We start from the raw sequence: 20,680 nt of genomic DNA on the forward strand, positions 1-20,680 counted from the left end.
CTGTTTTGTCTTGATCTTAACTGCTTTTATCAACACTAACACATATTTTGGAATTTCTAGGTTTTCTTTTCCTCCTTATCTCACTGAAAATGGCACTTAGGGGACTTTTTTTAGTTATCCATTTCAGTCTCTATAGTTTCCAAGAAGAAAACTGAAAGAATTAAGCTGAAGCCATAGTCACACCATAAGTCTGATGATCTTATTCTAGATTATCAATACGTAATCATTATAGAAATTTTGGAAAATAAGAAAAATGTCAAAACAAAATGATCCACAATCTCACTGTGCATTAATAACAAAGGCGAACCTTTTGATGTATTTCCTTATAGTCTTTTCTATCATGTATTACATAAATGAGGTCAACTGTACAATCGTGTATGCTAATTCTTTCATTTCATATTTTAATACATTTAAATTTTAAAGAACCACATATTTCTAAAGATAGAAATATCAAGAAGACAAGGGGAAGAGATAAAATAGAACCAACTATTTTTTTCAATTTTATAAATAATTTTATATGATTATTATGTCTGTGTGAGCTTTCAACTTACTGGTTCTCCATAATTCACCTACCCATTTCCCTACTGCTGAACATGCAGTCGATTCTCATGTTTTACTATTTTAAATAGCCCTGATAGACAAGAAAGTCATAAATATTTTAGAATATGCTTCCCATTTCACAAAAGTAGAATCAAAGGATATGAAATCTTTTAAGGTTTTTTGATACATACTGATATTTTTTCCCAAAAATGTTAACCAAATTAACACTTCCAGCAATAGAATATGAGTGTCAGTTTGATCATACCCTCTGAGTATCATCTTAACGTTGATTAGCCAGTAAAGCTTATTCTTCTGGTTTCCCATCATATTACTCCCATCATGTGTCAATAAGTGGCAGTGATCAGAGCCAACTGCATTTTATAAGCATGATGAGAAGCCATTGCTTGGCTTTCAAGTCTGTTCCCCTGTCAGATAAAAATGCTGAAAAGGAACTGAGATGATTGAATGTTTTTATGATCAATGTCCCCTTTCCCCAAATGTAGATTACATTCACTCTATCACTGTCTATTGGGGAATGAAGTTGAAGTTATTGGCTCTGATAAAAAAGGAGTGGTAGGCTGTATTACACTTTCATATTAAATACTGATAAATTAAGAAAAGCAGTTTGGGGTCTAAATTATCTAGCCCATTACTTTAATTTTATTCTCCTTTTGACATACCATGAGACAGTCTAGTTTTGGAAAAATAGTACCCTCTCACCGCCTTTCTCATATTGTCAATAGTACCCTAGCCATGCTTTTCCTAAGACAGTGAAATATTCCCACATGACCTAAACATTAATAAAGCATCTTTGATGGAGTAAACTTACTTGTAACTGTCATTCAACAACAGCCTTATCAGCATTTCATGTTGAAAACTGTTCTCCACTTTTATAGTTCCAACTATATAAGGACTAAAAGTTCAAAATGTAAAACTTTAAATTTAAAAGCTATAAAAGTACCCTATAATTTGTTTATCTGACTTAGCTTTTCTCTTTTAATTATCTATAGTAGGGTTATTGCTATCAATACAAGACTTAGACACTTACCTAAGGAAGAGATCATATCGAATATCATCATTTGGGTTCCCTGATGGGGTCGTGTAGCAATAATCCATTAAGACATTCCATCTGCAGGAAGAGGTAAGAATAATCTAGAGTCAGAATCTCCTTTTGGATATTAGTTACTAATCCAAGAGAAGTAGATATTGACAAACATCTTATCCCAGGGAACATAGTTTTATATTATTTGCAGAGACTTCTTGTTTATTAAAATTTTCTCCTAAACTCAAAGTATTTAAAAGTCTGCAACAAATTGCTGTCACACATCAAGAATCACATACAACCAAGAATAAAAATGCCAAGAAGACAAAAAGGGAGAAGGTAAAGTAGAACCAGATTTCTAGAGTGTACTAATCTCTTCAGGATGCAATGTTTAAATAATAATATATGAGAAACCCAAAATAAACTATTTACATGCTACAATTTTTTTATTAGGGCAGAAATGGATCTTTACTTTTGAATTTCCCTTCAATTTTGATCATTCTGAATTCTCTAAGTGTCAAATGAAACTTGATTGATTTTGTTATTTTGCAGAGATGTTTCTGAAGATCGTTTTATATAATTTTGGCCCAGATTCTTATGGGGAGAGTTCTTTTGTTTTTTAATAAACTTTTATTGAATAGTAACACACATAGAAAATACATGAATCATAAGTGTTCACAAAATGACTGCATCTGATTAATCATCTTTCAGATGAAAAACATAGAACATGCTGGTATCCCAAAAGCTCTCCCCATGCCCTCTTCCAGTCACTACCCCTCCTTCTTTATGGGAAGAATCGCTATTTTCCAATTAATGACATAAAGTGGGTGTCACCCTTTAATCCTTGTAATTTGGGGTTTTTTTAGATAAATTTATGTATTTATTTATTTATTTTTGGCTGCGTTGGGTCTTCATTGCTGCACACGGGCTTTCTTTAGTTCCGGGGATTGGGGGCTCCTCTTTGTTGCAGTGCGCGGGCTTCTTATTGTGGTGGCTTCTCTTGCTGAGGAGCACGGGATCTAGGCGCACGGGCTTCAGTAGTTGTGGTACACGGGCTTCAGTAGTTGTGGCACACGGGCTCCACAGCTCAGGATCAGTAGTTGTGGAGCACGGGCCCATTTGCTTCACGGCATGTGGGATCTTCCTGGACCAAGGCTCGAACCCGCGACCCCTGCCCCGGCAGGCGGATTCTTAACTACTGCTCCACCAGGGAAGCACCCTTGTAATATGTTATTTCTACTTATTAGCATTTCTTTTTTTTTTAATTTAGGCAAATATGTAAAATATATGTATTTTTACATATAGGCAAACCAAAAAATATAGGCATTACCTTCTAAACAAAAAATTGGAATACATGATTTGATATACAGTTTGACAGGAGGCAGAATATTTGAAATCATCCCTCTCTTGGAGAATCTGAGGTCTATGGCTTCAGAAGGTGTGGCGATTGTGGGTGGGTGGGCATTCAGGTGGGAAGAGTAATGTGAACAAAGGTGTGAAAGACCAGAAGGGACTAGGAAGGTCCTGGGTTCATGCGGAGCGTCAGGTGGGAGGGCTGAGATGCGAGCAGCACGGAGACACTGGAAAATCTGGACAGGAGCCTTAGGTGCTGACATTTTTGAGGGAGGAGCAGCAGGATGAAGGAAGGTCACAATCCCCAGTCTGGCTGGGATGTTTTGGGGTGAATGTGCTAGAGAGTGCAGGAGGTGGTTTGAGATGCTGACAGCTGGACCAGAGGGTGGCTGCATGGGTGGAAGAATAATAGACATAATAGGCGAGGTACTTGGGAAGGAAAACTGAAGAATAAGATGGGGTAGATTCCTGAGAAGTTTTTTGGACATTTAAGGTGAGGTTATGTCACCTTAATATAGGGTCGAGTTTCCCATTTTGGAAACTGGGAGAACAGTGGTTCCACTGTTATTCTTCTTTTCCTTTAAATACGTGTCTTTTCCCTTGATTAATCTCACCCCATTCTGACTGCTCTCTTGTTTGGAGTGATAAGGATAGATATCAGACAGAGATGGCACTAGATCAGGGCCAGGAACACTGGGTAGGATTTGAGCTGGCAGAAATAAAATGGAAGGGTGTGTGTGAGGCAAGAGGGTGGTGGTGGAGAGAGAGTCTGGTCAGAGGCAATGGCATAAGCCTTGCTATGTTTGGCAAAAATGCGTAGCCATGGATGGCGAGAGTGAAATGTCTGTACCTGGTTAGGGCAGGAGACGTATTAAAATCCCTAGGGGAGTGGCCTCAGGCCTATGCCCCTAACTACATTGTTTTTCTTTTAATTTATTTATTTATTTTAGCTGCGTTGGGTCTTCATTGCTGTGCACGGGCTTTCTCTATTTGCGGCGAGCGGGGGCTACTCTTCCTTGCTGTGCGCGGGCTTCTCACTGTGGTGGCTTCTCTTGTTGCAGAGCACGGGCTCTAGGCGTGTGGGCTTCAGTAGTTGTGGCTCACGGGCTCTAGAGCACAGGCTCTGTAGTTGTGGCGCACGGGCTTAGTTGCTCCGTGGCACATGGGATCTTCCCGGATTAGGGCTCGAACCTGTGTCCCCTGCACTGGCAGGCGGATTCCCAACCACTGCACCACCAGGGAAGTCCCCCCTAACTACTTCTTTAAGAGCCATTGTTTAGCATTTCTAAATGGAATGGCAATGGCAATATTTTTTTTAAAGTGAATGAGCTAACTTTATGATTCATGAGGCTTTAGGCAGCCAAAATGTTTTAACCAACAAAAGATAAGGGTTTGAAAATACCTGCCGTCCAGATTAGTGGCTTGTACAGCTGCAAATACTTTGGTTTTCAAAGGTAATCCTATACTCGGGATAATTAACTGCTGACTGTAGGTTGAATCCTAATGATGAAAAAAATAAGCAATTAATCCATCATTGCCTTCCCAACAGCACATTTACTTAAGACAATAATGTCCTATAAAAGAAAAGGGGGCAAATCAACATCAGTTTACAGAACAAACTCCAAAAAGGACCTAGTTAATCCTCTAGTTTTTGGCAGAACTGTTCTTAAACCATATCCAAGTAACAAATTCATGCATAAATCTTTTTGTGTCCATAGTTTACCATTTATGATGATTAATGTTCAGTGTATTTAAATTATAAGCAATGGTTACTAGTCAGAGGTTAGTATTTAGTTTGTCTAATATTCAGCTATCAATATTCAGTTTACTTAAATTCATATTCCAGTTATTTAAATTATATTAGTGGCTAATATTCAGTTTATTTAAATTATACCTGCTTCAGTTTAAGCCCTTTGCCATTGGAGATGTAAGTCTTTACACTTTAAATAATGTGTCTTGTTTACCCAAAGTCACTTACCTGGCAATTTGAAATTACCAAAATTTAATAAAAAAACCTAAAAAGAGACCAGTATGGTCTCTGAGTTGCCAAAATGCATGGCCTGGAATTCCTGTACTAGATTACATGGTAAGGACTTATAGAAGGGTGTCTTAGGACTTCATTTCTACCTTTTACCCTTAGTTTAGACCAATTCTGGAGAGTTTATTTATATCACTTCCCAATCTACAGTAGATGAAAGCAGCAAATTAGAAATTGAGAAGTGACAGCTTTAATTTGATAGTAAAGAAAAACAGAAAAAAAATGTGGAATAAAGAAAAAACTTCTCAAAATCTAAGCTGTCAAATCATTTAGCATGGAGGCAAATTGTTTCCCCCAAATTCAGTAACTCTGAAGATAATGCTATTTCACTGAATTTTTAAAATTAAAACAATAATAATTTGGATGCTTCACTTTTGAAAAAGTTGCATTCATGTGGAATATTTCATTCTCAAATAAAGCCTGATAAATGAGGGATTATATGCTGTACTTATTTTCTATATTTCTGTGATAAATGATAATAGCTCCTCTAACCATTTCTGATAGGTAGTATTTTTATTTCATTATCTTTCTGGCTCCCTTTTCCAACTTCTCCAAGTTATCCACATTTCATTAACTATACAGCTCTTTCATCTTGTATTTGCATCAATATTGCCCAGAAGAATGCTTACTTTTTTTTACAAGTATTATACTACAAAGTCATTTGCAAGTGATATGACTCAGCTGTGGTTTAATCATGACATCAAATTTATTCTTCTAAAAGGTAATCTTTTGATTTTATTTTGTTTAGTTGCCTTTACTCCTGTTAGTACAATATTGTCCCTAAAATCAATTATATTTATTTTACATTTTTTCCTCAACTTTAAAAATAATTCATAATTACCATAACCCAGTTTTAGATTTACTCTGTTTCTTTACCTGCTCAGAAGACATTATTAATTAGGTACAATTCAAATTCACAAGGTCATCTTCACTTTCAGTTTCCACAGAGGAGAAAACTGATCTATTTATACCATGTAAAAATAAGGTCATAGTTCAACTTGAAGTAAACTCCATATATTAAAATCACACAGTCAATAAATGTCATTATTTATTATAAGTAAAATTTTCCTAAGTACATTCACTGAATCCCAGAACACATAGAAATAAACAACTGCACTTTTTCCTACCCAAGTAACTAACTATAGAATAAGAGCAGTAGGTATGTAATATAATTTTCATCATTCCTAAGGGTTAGAAATCACAAACTTTGCAGGTAAAACAGGAAAATATGGCCCCTAATGGTTGTAAAATAATACTTAGTTTGAAATGCTGCAATAAAATTACATTTGGGTAGCTAAATGTTCGTGTTCCAAACAAATAATAAATATGGTTTGGGATCAATTCGTCAAAGTATATAAAATTTTTTTCAGTATAAATTACTAGTTTTTTAATGTCCTGTAAGATGGCAAAATACTACAATGGTGCCATGTTAAGAAACTAGTTTGGGGCAGTGAAGCTCTCCTGTATGATACAGTAATAATGGATGCATGTCATATACATTTGTCAAAACCCATAGAATATATAATGTGAAGTATTAACCTAAATGTAAACTATGGACCTTACTTAATAATATGTCAGTATTGGTTCATCAATTGTAACAAACATGCCCTATGACCCATAGTACAAGGTGCAGATAACAGAGGAAGTTGTATGCAGGCACTGGAGGTCTATAGGAACTCTCTGTACTTTTTTTTTTTGGCTGTGTTGGGTCTTCATTTCTGTGCGAGGGTTTTCTCTAGTTGTGGCAAGCAGGAGCCACTCTTCATCGCAGTGCGTGGGGCTCTCATTGTCGTGGCCTGTCTTGTTGCGCAGCACAAGCTCCAGACGCGCAGGCTCGGTAATTGTGGCTCACGGGCCCAGTTGCTCCGCGGCATGTGGGATCCTCCCAGACCAGGGCCCGAACCCGTGTTCCCTGCATTGGCAGGTAGACTCTCAACCACTGCGCCACCAGGGAACCTCTCTCTGTACATTTTAGGTCAACTTTTCTGTAAATCTAAAACTGCTCTAAAAAAATTAAGTCTGTTAATTTTTAAAACACTAATTTGTAGGGAAGTGGTTGAATTTTATTAAATAACTGGTTAGTAAATAACTTTTAAATTTTAATGTATTAATTCAACCATTAGTAATACTTTCATTGCAAATTGGTTAAAAATGAGAAGGATTGGGCTTCCCTGGTGGCACAGTGGTTGAGAGTCCGCCTGCCGATGCAGGGGTCACGGGTTTGTGCCCTAGTCCGGGAGGATCCCACATGCCGCGGAGCAGCTGGGTCCATGAGCCATGGCCACTGAGCCTGCGCGTCCGGAGCCTGTGCTCTGCAACGGGAGAGGCCACAACAGTGAGAGGCCCACGTACCGCAAAAAAAAAAAAACAGAAAAAACAGGATTTTGGCACTATGTATTTCATTTATATTCTGATATCAATTACCTTTGTACCATAGAATTAAAATCTTAAGGTTATCATCAAATTACAGACTTTTATTTGGCATTAAGATTCTAGAAACTCTTTGAAGGATTAGGTCTAGTTAGCAACAGGACTATAATACTATCTCTAATGATAAAGGAAAGAGCTTAATAGCAAAGCTCTCCTCAAATCCACACTTCTAAATTTTGATTTTCTGCTTTTCTGCTGAGAGAATAGTTTAATTTCACAGAAAACAGTGGTATCCTTAAATGTCATGTATGTTTTTCACTTTTTTAGGATCAGGAATTCCCATCTTTGTTTCACTCAATTATAACAAATAAGATTGGATCCAAACCATTCATCGCAATTCCACCTGAGGGACCTTACACGTATAAATTAACAGAAAGGTTCCAATTTAAAAGTATTGCTCACAACAATAATAAATATCTGGCCATACTGGGAATGAATACTGGCCCATATTTGCTGAGTAGCGTAAAACCAAGTATCTTGGCAGCTTCTCCTTGCAGAAGAAAGTTCAGAAATGACAGAAAGGCAATCTCCATTCCAACACATTTTAATTTGTTGTTTAGAACTCTGTGGTGTCAGACTACAAACTTATAAACATGGTTTTTTTAAATGCCTTTGGAAAATGTCCTACTACAATATTTATAGCACATTATATTCAAAGTATAATGCAATGACTTTTAAATCAGTTGCATGAATTATAACTCAGTGCCATGATGACATGAATAATAATGTAAAAATCAGATTCATAATTTACAAAAATGTTGGTTGATAGATTGAAAATTGATATTTAAATCAGGCATTTAACATGTATGAGTAAAAATTTTTAATCAACATGAAAATACCATTGTGAGATTAATGTTAGAGTTATAAATAGAAATTCATGTATTTTTCACATTTTTGCTGCCACTGTCGATATTTAAATGACAAAAGTTTATACAATACTGTGCAGTCAACCCAAATTATTTCAGATGTGACAGAACTGACAACAGCCAAAACCCACATTGAAAATATTAACACATTCATCACCAAGCATCGTGCCTTCAAGTCAAGTATCATTTGGACTTTTCCTATCTTTTTATCACAAATATATTATTTCCAAAATCTTGACCCTGACTATGGCTACACACACACACATACACACATAAATAAATATATATGTATAAATGTAGATAGACACTTGGAATAACTATGCAGAATCACATTTATAAAATAAAGTTTAAATCATACACCAACTTCTAGAAAATAATGGAGTTTTTAGTATACTTTTATCACTAAGATATATGAAAATGGTGGTAAAGATGAATAAATGTTACCAAAGTATAACAAGGTTAATGTGGCTTTTGGTAGATTTTTATATAAAAGCCATTCTCATAAATGGCTCCTCAGAACAGTGAAAGAGAAGATAACATCCTTCGCCCATCAACTTACGTTATAAAGGAGCAGGTTCAAAGTGCTGACAAATGTACCATTGTTCTCCCTCACAGAAATAGCAGCTGAGGACCTAAAACAGATTGAGGAAAAGGAAGGCATTAATGAGATTTTAAAAGTTTCAGTTATACCTTAATGTTAGATTTAAGGCAAAAAACTCTTGAGTAATCCTGACATACTTTTAACTAGGTCTGTAGTGTGCATACTGTTTAAATTACTGAACAGATAAATAATCAAACAGCAAGAGGGACTAAGTAAAGACAAACTGTTCTTTATGATCTTTATATTTATAAAGGAACCCATTTTACATTTTTTATTACTTACATGAAACTTTTGCAGAAAAACCTCATTCCAAAGAAAATTGAATCTGATGCAAATACATTTTCATCAATTCCACTTCAATAGAAGTTTCATGAGATCAGGGACTTTGTTTTACTTTGTTTACTGCTGGAACATTGCATGGCACGTAGTACGTGTATAATATTTATTGAATAAATGAATATGTTTCCATGTGCATTGAAGTTCAGGAATGTATTCAGTGGGAAAGTTGAGGGGAGCAGAGTGAAAGACTATGACCTCCTTCCCTCTGCACCTGTATCCTTTTGACTCAAGGCCTTTCTTTTGTTGTTTTCCGCATCAAAATCTTGCTTTTGACCAAGTTGTTTGTCATCATTGTGCCATTAAATCATCTATGAATATATTTTACCTGAAGCAAAATGTGGCCTCCACATTCCCTGTGACTGAGATTAAACAATAACTACTTTTGTGATAGAAAACCCTAGAACTGGAGAGGGAAAGTTCTTATTCAATCACCCCATCTTGTCAAAATTATTTCACAAATCCATATGGTTATATTGTAACGTGGATGTATAACTGTCTTGGAGTATGTGCTTTGGGAGTAATGAATGAATACATGACTATAAACAAAAGGCAATGACCGCAGCCCATGTCTGAAGCTCTTTGGTTCAGGGCGACACCACCTTTCCTGGGAAGCATCAGCAACTGTGCAGGTGACACCTCAGCAGGAGGCATGGAGACCTCAGATTCTGGGCAGCAGAGTCCACCAGTGAGAGATACGGCAGAGAATGAAGCTAAACAGGACCCCAAAATGCAGTGACCGAATGTTCCACACACTGGAAACAGGACAGGCCCTTCTGGTGCATAAGCACCCAGGGTTCTTGGGTTCCTGGGCAGTTCTAAGGGGAGCTAGGAGAACCCCAGGCAGACATCTGATTAGTATGAGCCAATTTTAATTGGGGGGGGATTAAAACTGAGCTGTTGATATGCATCATAACAATAACACTTACAGATGGATAGAGAGGTAGATAGGTAGGTAAGTAGATAGATAAGACCTTATATGGTTTCCATGACATTGAGTTTAGCTATTCTCAACAAATCCTACCATCTTTATAAGTCCCTCAAGGGTAAAAATGACTCAAACCAAATGACAATATGAGAAAGCAAGAATAAAATGCGACTTACGAAGCAAGCTGGGTATTATTAACCAGGTATTCCAATGGATAACTACAACTAAATTTGTAAAGAAGTCCAGGTAGGTAACTGATGATTGTTGGTGGGTCTGGAGTATCAATATATCCTGAAATATTTCCTATTTGTACTGAAGTTGCATTTCCATAAGCACTGACTCCAGGAATTGTGGATACCTGTTAGAATGGTAGATCAAGCTCAGTTATTAAATAGTTACATGTAAATCTAGGCATTTCATATGCAAAATAAAACATTAGACAGATCATTTCTAGGGTCTGTTGCAACTATAACATGGCATGGTTTTGAAATTATACACATATAATGCTACTTATAAGTGATCATGCGTCTTTTTCTTCTTCCTCTCATAAAGAGGGTGATTTTATTCTTTTTTAATTAGTTTTTATTGGAGTAGAGCTGATTTACAATGTTGTGTTAGTTTCAGGTGTACAGCAAAGTGAATCAGTTATACATATACATATATCCACTCTTTTTTAGATTCTATTCCCATGTAGGTCATTACAGAGTATTGAGTAGAGTTCCCTGTGCTATACAGTAGGTTTTTATTAGTTATCTATTTCATATATAGCAGTGTGTATATGTCAACCCCAATCTCCCAATTTATCTCCCCCGTTCTCCCCTGGTAACCATAAGTTTGTTTTCTACATCTGTGACTCTATTTTGTAAATAAGCTCATTTGTAGCATTTTTTTAGATTCCACATATAAGCGATATCATATGATATTTGTCTTTCTCTGTCTGACTCATATGTGTCTTTTAACTAAATAAAACTTCATATAACCAAAGACACTATACTCATATTTCATAAATAAGAAAGTAGAGAGACTATATGTCACTCGTTGTGCTACAGCAAGTAATTTGAAAACACTCATGGGTAAAGTCCAAATTCCGTGGCATGGCCTAAAAGACCCCTGTTAATCTGATCTTGTTTTCCATGTTAGCTTCACATCTCCAGGCTCCCACTCTTGGTTAATAATGTCCCAGCCCCAAGGCCCTTGTTGCTCTGGCCTTTGGGCATACTCCTCCTGCCTCCACTCTCCCCTCCTCACCATGACATATCCCATTCCTCCCCTGGATCTCATCTTCCCTGGAAACTTCTCCTGATACACCCCACAGCTTCTATTCATGCAGTCACAGTGCATGAACAGTCTGACTCAGCACACCCCCATCCATAATCAGAGCTCTTTGTGGGCAGGAGACCCTCCTGGTCTTGTTTGCCTTTGTCCCTTCAGCATAGCTCAGTGACACCAGCATCTTGGGGTCCTCAAGATAAATTCTGAACAAATGAATTAAGGTCACAAATTTTCTTAGGGTCGATCTTCTCAGGGTCTTCCTCTGTGGTACATGGAGATTCTCATCCCCTTCCAGGACAATAGTTCTTAGCTGGGTTGCGGAGGGATCATGAACTCCTAGAATTTATATAAAAATATTGTCCATGTGTATATTTTCCTGGGACTGATTAGCTTTCATTTCTCCAATCCCACTAAAATTTAAGAACCAGCATTTCAGGAATAATCAATAATGTTCTTGACCTTCATAATACAATCGAGCTTCTCCCACCATGTCAAATACAATATGATGCTCAATTAATATTTTTAGCAGATATTATGGAGACCGGTAACATTTAATTTTCAACAATAGAATACCCTTTATACATGAACCTAGGAGCACATGGGCAAAGCTGAAGCAATTATCTAGCTGACTCATGAAGAGAACCAAAATCATTATGAATGAAAACATTTTGATTCTAATCCAGATGATTTAGTAGTCTACTTAATTTTTCCCATACAGGACTATCCTTGGAGCAAACTCCAAAGGTGGTGACATCTAAGACAAAAATAAAAAACTAAGTGATTCTTCCTCTCTACACATCGCTTGCCTGACTGGCTAGCTAAACGTGCAAATTCTGTCTGCGAAAAAAAATTATATACATATATTTATATATATACATATGATATATATCTCAATTTTTATACCAGAGTAATTCAGCTCTAAAAAAAAAATGAAGGTACACACACGAACACGTACACACACACACACACACACACACACACACACACACACACAGGCTTTGTCTGGCATTTCTCCCAAATTGTTTTTCCAGCAGCAGGGTAAGACTGAAGTCAAGAGTAGAGAGCTCCTTGAAGGAGAGGCCTTGGGCGACCGTGGGAGGAGGGGCAGGGCTGCTGCTCTCCACAGGGGCCCCCTCCCTCCACACGGAACCTTGGATGTGTAATAATCAACCTGAATCCCTCTCCCTCACTCTCCCTTAGGCCCACTTCATAACCTCTCTGCACACAACCCAGAGAGATGAATAAACGTTTTCAATAAAAAGAGTCAACAATACTCAAGCTGTAGACTTGGAAATGGTCATGGGCACAATATTCTAACTGCCCTCCGGGAAAAGATAAAGGAGATTCAAAGAAATCTCTTTTTCCTGTCTCCTATCTCCCACCACGTCTTAAAAGCCCTGCCCTTAGAATAATCAAGCTTTTCCCCTTAATCCCAAACAATAATTTATCAAGAGGAAAAACTGATCTCTCCTTCTTCACTGGGCTAAGTGGTCACGCTCATTGAATCTTCTTTTTGTCTTTGCTAGGATTAACCAATAAGACTATATTTAAACAAGCAAAAGAAAAAATAGTGCTAAATGAATTTTAGTGTAACACCCCCCAAATCACAATATTTTTACTTCAATTAATTTTAATTCCCAGGAGAGTGAATGCCTCTTTCAATTCTATTTTTGGTGTTCAATGCATGCATAAATAAATGAATAGTGTAGACTAGTGGTTCTCACTCAAGGTGGAAATATTTGAAGTGGTGTTTTGATTTTCACAATGACTGGAGAGAGCGTGCTCCTGGGATTTCATGGGTAAGACTGTGTATGATAACATTTTGAAATTCAAAGGACAGTCCCACAGGATGAAGAATTTCACACTGGAAATGCTAACAGCCCTCTTTTACAAAACAGTGGTGTGGATCATTCAGTGGTAAACATGATAACCTAGAAGATTCTAAGTTTCTCATTCTATATTTCATCTTTCTTCCTGAATGAGGTCACTAAGAAGCAATAGGCCAAGTGATCCATCGCCAAACTCACTGGAATATAAAAGATACTTCCATGAAACGCATGAGGAACATAGCTAATTATCATTAGATAATTAGATAATTAGATAATAACTGTAGAGACATATTCCTCAGCATCACTCACACAAAATAATGTTGGTTAGAGTAGCACAGTTAATCTCAGCCCCCTCAACCACCAGCTACAATAAACAGAACCACTATTGGAAAATAAAATTGTATGATTGGGAGCAGAAGCCTCAAACAGGCAAAGGAAAGCTATTTGTTCAGTTTTATTGGAATTTTTTCTCGAAAGACAGATTGGGCTTCTGATTATTTCATGAAATTGGGAGATCTTTTAGTTATGATCCCCAAACCTAGCACACAATTTCACACTAATCTTACCACTAAATTGTTTCCACAGCCCTCCAAGGTGCTGAGATTGATGATGAAAATGACCACTGCAGGAAAGGTGTTGTTATTGATGAACCCCCTGCAGTGGGAATCCCCATGCCTTCCGTTCAGTGCCAGGTCTGTTTCAGAATAACCGGAGAAAAGTACTGTGCAAAAATTAATCTTCATTGTAATGGCCTGGACCCCACAGTAGACATTGATGTCTCTTTCAGCTGAAATAAAAAATATAAAAAAACAAACAAATCACGAAAGCACAGCATGGGGTCCAAGAATAACTTTACCATCCCCTGAGGTATTTTCATCCCCATGGTCTGTTTAACTCATTCCTATACTTGAATACACCATAATCCAACGTGAAAGTATTAGGAAAAATAGTCTTTGATTTAGTTATTTCAGGAGAGATCTTTGAGTGTAGAGATTATAGTGTATCTCTGTTTCCTTGTGCCCGGTACACAGTGGATGTGCATTAAATGTTTATTGGGTAGTGTAAAATGATTGGAGAATTGAGTGGAAAAAATCAGGCCACGGAGGAAATTCAGAAGAGAGTAACTGAATTATTTAGATCACCTGTCTAGAGTAGTGAGCCTCACTACAAATGATGCATTTTCTCAAGTGTAAGGAAGAAGCAGTTAAAATCCATCCTAAGCCAAATTGTTGAGCACTTTGGTGTTTTGTAACCCATCTTATCCAGGATGTATAAACAAAAGCCATCTATCCAGATTCCATTTTATTTTATTAAATTATGCTAGAGAGGAAGAGAATGAAAACTTATCTGTTGATATTACAGTCAGACATGCAGTCTACCCTAAGAAAAATTTGCCAATGACTATGCCTGAATAAAAGCAATTAACTAGGCATGAAAATGTAAATACACAATTTGCAGTTTTCCATGATTCCATGAGTTATCAGTGATGGGATCCATTCCAGGTCTATAGAGGTGAGCAGGCACACACACACAAACACACACACACACACACACACCCCACACACAAGATTTTCATGTCTCTATTTAGTTATTTTCTGCATGTAATGAGAAAAATATATGTAGAAAATGGAGAATTTGGCTGTTGCTAGGCAATTCCCCAGTGTCAGAAGCTTTCAGTTTTATTGGTTTTGGTAACTGTTACAGATTGAATTGTTTCCCTCCCTCCAGAAAAAAAAAAAAGATACATTGAATCTTAACCCCCAGTACCTCAGAATGTGGTAATTAGTTTAGATGAGGTCATACTGGAGTAGGGTGGGTCTCTAATCCAATATTACTGGTGTTCTTCTAAGAGAAGTATCATGTGAAGAGACAGAGACACAGGAAGAATGCCATGTGAAGACAGAAAATTGGAGTGACACACCTACAAGCCAAGGAACAGCAAAGACTGCCAGCAAACCACAAGAAGCTGGGAAGAGGCCAAGAAGGATTCTGTCCAGAGTCTCAGATGGAGTTTAGTCCTACTGATACCTTGATTTTTAACTTCCAGCCTCCGGAATTGCGAGAAAATAAATTTCTGTTGTTTGAAGTCACTCTGTTTATGCCACATTGTTACAGCAGACTTAGGAAATTAATACAGTAAGCTTACTACTTTTTACCACTCTTATTTTTTACCACTGAGATAAAGAATCTGAAACATACATCTGGTTTTCAAAGTGTGAAAACAAACAAATAAAAATGGATTAGGCTGTTTGGAGAAATCACCTTGATTGTTCAAAAAAGGAAAAACAAGCATAATAAAATATTTTTTTGGTAAATGATCTAAGTAATATGTAAATGTCATTCATGACTTTTTGGCATAACGTTAATTTGCTTAAATATATCAGTTCTAATCTATGGGTAAAAGTGTTCAACAGCATATTTCTTTGGAGTGTTTATTCTGCATACTGGCTTTTTGTTGGTAAAGTGAGTCATATTTTGAGGATACGAATCAGTCAAAATGGAAATTTCTATATTTGATTATGATTTTAAACTCAATACAAAAAAGAAAAATTTTTTTCATAGCAAAAGATAGAAAGATGGAAAATCTTTTTCATGGCCAAAAGGCTAATATTAGCCTGCTTGGTACGGAAAACCTCAAGCAATATTCCCCTTGTAGGTGGAAAATAAAATGATAACCCACAGATGAAGCATACTTTGCCAGCACAGAAAATAATAAATACCACTTAAAATTGGGAGAATATCTCTATTAGCTTTCAACAACATTAGCTGTTCAAATGCAACTATAATTTTTAAATCATGCTCTTATTAAAATAATGAGTTCATTTTAACAAATGTTTGAATGTTTCAAACATTCAAACTTCAAATTACATCTTAAATCTGGTGATTTTTCTCCATCTTTATGCTATTCCTTGGTCTATGCCATAATTATATTTTCCCTAGAATATTACATTCACCTCCTAACTGGTTCCTTTATTTCAACTCTTAATGCCCTCTGATTAGTACAGCTGTTAAAACGTGAATCCAATCATGTTACCTCTTTGTGAAGATCTTCAACAGCTATTCATTTCACTCAGGCCAAAAGTCCAAATCTTGAACCAGGTCCTCAAGACTCTCTGTGATCCACCACCTGCCTACCTCTGCATTCTCATCTCCTCTCTACTATCCCCCTTACTCCCTACATCTGTTTCACTGAACTCTTTTCAGTTCTTTAAATGTATCACACTGAATCATAGAGGCCAGAATAGTGGTTACCTCTGAAGGAAAACTGTCTAGAATAGGGGAAATAAGGAAAATTTGGAGGGTGATAAAATTGTTCTCTATCAATCTGGGTGGTGATAACATGAGTGTATACATATGTTAAAATTTCAAGCCACACCCTTAAAATTGCATCTTATTTTATATGTTATTCCTCAATAAAATACTGTATTTTAAAAAGCCTAATATAGGTTACACATGACCTTCAATCAGTTTTTTCCCCTCCGTAGGATGCTTCTCCTATTCCCAATCTTTGTCTGAGGAACTCCTACTCATCCCTCAGGTCTCGAATTTCATTGTCTTTTTCCTAAAGACTTTCCTGATCCCAAATCTAAATTATGTTACTCTGTCTTATGTTGTCGTATTGACTTGGAATCATATATGTATTTGTATAATTGTCTTCTCAACAAATTGAAAGTCCCAGAAAGCAGGAAGCTATGATATTCATTGATGTACTCCAGTGAGTAATTAATTAATTAATCACATAAAGTATGGGGCAATAGACTGCACTAAGGATGTACAAAGTAGTGGTCCTTTTTCTTAGGTAGATCACAGTCCATAAGAGGAGGTAGATGTGGCCCACATTTAAGAAAGATTGGACAGAGAACCATGGGGTGGCATTGAAAGAGAACCTTACCCAGACCAGTTGATTAGGAACAGCTTCCTGGAGAAGATGGCATTGAACTGAGTTTTGAAGTATCGGTAGGAGTTAGCTACAAAAAGGAGTGGGAAACTTACAGCACAAAGGGGACAGCATGAATGATGACAGAAGTGTGAAATAAATATGCTCAGGCTGGTTAGGAGCTGGACAGTTCATTTGAATTTAAAAAGCAAGGAGGAAATGGTAGGCAATGAGGCCAAGTAGCAAGCACATAGGCAAGATCACAGGAAACCTTCACATACAAAATGGTCTCTGTAAGGTAGCAAAATATCTACTTAAATGTGAAATCAAATTCTCAACTACTAGACCGTGCACTAAGAACTCTTTATGCTTGGGGAAATAGAGAATGAGTATCATTGCATTACTTGGCATACCCTAAATGTATGGAAGTTAATACATATCATTAAATATGTTACAAAAGAGGTATCACTCCCTTAACTTAAACCAACTGAAGATTTTAGCTTCCTCGCCTTTGTTTGAGAATTAATTGATGCCTATGCTAGCTTAACAATGGCAGTGATTGCTTTGTCCAGACATAGTGCTCTCTTCCGTTTTCTGCTTTATAACTGGAGACTTGTAACCCCTGCAGTGGAACTGAATTTGCTACAAGCTGATCCCACTTGGAGAAATGATAACAAACTAAAGACTTTACAGTGTAAGAAAGGATCTGTTCAAATCCATCCTAAACTAGCTTTCTAAAGACTTTTCACTGTCCCTTCCAAGGAACACATTTTTCCCTGGTTGTAGATACTAAAGACATCTATTCAGCACAACTTTTCCATTTGTGAGGCTTTGAGGGAAACAAAAATGCTACTTCAAGTTGCCAAAGAGCAATTTCTGCGAAAAGTAGAGAAATTTTTTTCAGTTACTGAATAACAGTTGCTCTCAACAACTAATTTTTTTTAGGCTTTTTATTGTCCAGTCCCTGGCCTGAATTGTAATATCCCTTTGAACAACACTGCAGTATTAAACAATCCAATGAATACAAGCTAATGACAAAAAATAATCAAGGAATAAACATCTTTAGATGTTTGGTTTCTAGTGTTTTCTGTCTAAAGATACTAAGTATGTCTAAAATGGTAGGCTTGCATACAGAGTTTACATGCCGGTATGCTGCCAAAAGGGTGATTTTTCCCCTGATATTTAACCAAGCTAAGTTATTCATAGAAAATTTAAAAATGCAGTATTCAATTGAATTCAGATAAAAATAAAGAGATGTTCTGCACTTCTCTTACCTACCAATCAGGCAATGAGTTTGTCTCAGATTTTCTAAAATTATGCAAATTTAAATATCCTGTCACACTAAATATCCTGTCACCATCTATCTCACCATGTACAAAAACATAGCCTGATATGGGGTTCATAGAATATGGTTACCATATAAATGGAGTAAAAAGGAAATGGATCCAATTCTGTATATGTGAATAAAAACATCACTCTACCTATTTATCTCCAAGAAAGTTCCATTCCTAGAACACCTAATATACTTTTCTCTTTAGACATAATTAATGACAATATATTCTCAGCATATGATTCACATATTTAACAAATATATCTATTTTCTTTTTCTCAACAATTCCATACTCAACTAGCTTACATCCAATTGCATCCAGATGAGGCTAATGATTCCTAATTTTTGATACATGGAATGATTTTTATCTCATCTCAATACTATTAAGTTTGAGACCTACATTTTCTTTCAGTAGTGTCAGAATATTTAACATGTTCTAATTATTACCTGGATTAATAAGGGCACAGATCAATGCAAGTATTCAAATAATTTGCACACATATATTCTGCAACACAAACACTCCAGAATTGAACTGAACTCAGCACTGCAGTGCAGTGGCTCAAAATGTTCCTTCACTATTGACCTGAAAATGTAAAAATCTGTATGAAAAGCAATTCTGGGTGTCAGTGTAGATTGTAAAAAAAGGGTGGGGTGCACAGGAGTTGAACACACAAAATCAGTGCCATCAGTTTTACACAAGCTAGAGGCTATTTGGTCCTATTTATTTTCAAGATCTAAACTACATGCCACTTCATGTTAACAAAGTATCCAAAAAAAGCATTTGTTTATATACAGTACGTTAGTCTCTGTGCTAAACTCTGAGGATAAAGACATTAACAGGACTCCTTCACTTCAAGGAACTCATGGTTGGGTAAAGGACACAGAGAAAAAACCAGACAATTGCAATGCAGTTGATAATGACATGATAGAGGTTTGAATACCACGTTATATACAACCATGTCTTGGTAGGGCACAGCTGTTTGGAAGGGACTGTTGAGAAGAAATGAAACAGTTCCAACTGGCTAAATTTTATAAGAAATTGATTAGATGATGGCATGAAGAGAAGGGGATGTCAAACTTATGGTCAAGTTTCTAGCATTAGTGACTGGGTGGATTATTCTCTGAGATAAGGAATACAGGAAGGAAAAAGATGATGAGCTCAGTTTTTGAGAGGCTGAGGTACATATGGGACATTCAAGCAGAAATATACAGCGTAGTTGGAAATAAGAGTCTAATATTTAGAGGATAGAAAAGAGTAAGAAGTATAAATTTGATAATCACCAATACTCAGTACATCAATTATAAACAATAATAATAGATGAAATACCCATTGAGAGCACTCAGGTAATAGAAATGGGCTGAGAAAAGAAAAACAATTTCTAAGGCTTCCTTTTGTAAGACTTCATTTTTCCAATGATATATAGTCATTCTCTTCCACTCTATCCCACATCACGTTAACTATGAGTCTACAATATCACCTACATTATACCTGGGAGTGGATATTTGCTTTCCCACTAGATTATGAACTCATTGAAAGCTCTGGGTTTTCCCAGCGTGCCTAACAAACATTCAGCAAGTGTTTATTAAAATGTTTAATTAAACTCTTTCACAAACAGCATGTATGATTTCTAACTTTTTTTTTTTTTTTTTTCGGTACGCGGGCCTCTCACTGCCGTGGCCTCTCCCATTGCAGAGCACAGGCTCCGGACACACAGGCCCAGCGGCCACGGCTCACGCGCGGGCACGTGGGATCCTCCCGGACCGGGGCACGAACCCGCGTCCCCTGCATCGGCAGGCGGACTCCCAACCACCGCACCAACCACTTCCTAAAAAGTTAGGAAGCCCCTAACTTTTTAATATCAACTTTCAAGATTCACAAAGAAAATATGTGCTCAATGATATAGGTTCATCTTGACTGTTCATCCAGAACTCATATTTCCTATCTGTACTCTGCCAACTGCCTGAGATGATTCCCGTTTTCAGAATTTTAGAGGAACATCAAAATTCTCTATGTCAGATATTTTCTAATTCAACACACTAAATAATATGAAATTAATAGATTTTTGCTATTTGTTTAGGTATTTAGCTTTTTTTTTAAATTTAGCTTTTTTAAGTGCATTAGTCTGGCAATTAATTATCTTGCTTTATTATTAATAATAAATTTTTTAAATCATTTCCCCTTAACAGCAAGGGATTTGCTAATCCCTACCGTCATTAATAGCAAGCAAGTGCATGACA

At 36.7% G+C, this 20,680-nt stretch overlaps 1 protein-coding gene across 1 annotated transcript in view; it reads right to left on the minus strand.

The window, feature by feature from the left end:
- The window catches only part of ZPLD1 (zona pellucida like domain containing 1), a 39,112-nt gene that overhangs the window by 9,227 nt on the left and 9,205 nt on the right, over nucleotides 1-20,680 (minus strand). Inside the window, exons 2-6 of the mRNA XM_060149370.1 lie at nucleotides 13,802-14,022; nucleotides 10,311-10,492; nucleotides 8,829-8,901; nucleotides 4,338-4,435; nucleotides 1,589-1,669 (exon numbers count right to left, since the gene is read on the minus strand). Coding sequence (XP_060005353.1) covers nucleotides 1,589-1,669; nucleotides 4,338-4,435; nucleotides 8,829-8,901; nucleotides 10,311-10,492; nucleotides 13,802-14,022 — 655 coding nt within the window. The remainder of the gene's footprint in view (nucleotides 1-1,588; nucleotides 1,670-4,337; nucleotides 4,436-8,828; nucleotides 8,902-10,310; nucleotides 10,493-13,801; nucleotides 14,023-20,680) is intronic.

Source organism: Lagenorhynchus albirostris, chromosome 5 (assembly GCF_949774975.1).
Source record: "Lagenorhynchus albirostris chromosome 5, mLagAlb1.1, whole genome shotgun sequence".
Taxonomy (NCBI): Eukaryota; Metazoa; Chordata; class Mammalia; order Artiodactyla; family Delphinidae; genus Lagenorhynchus; species Lagenorhynchus albirostris.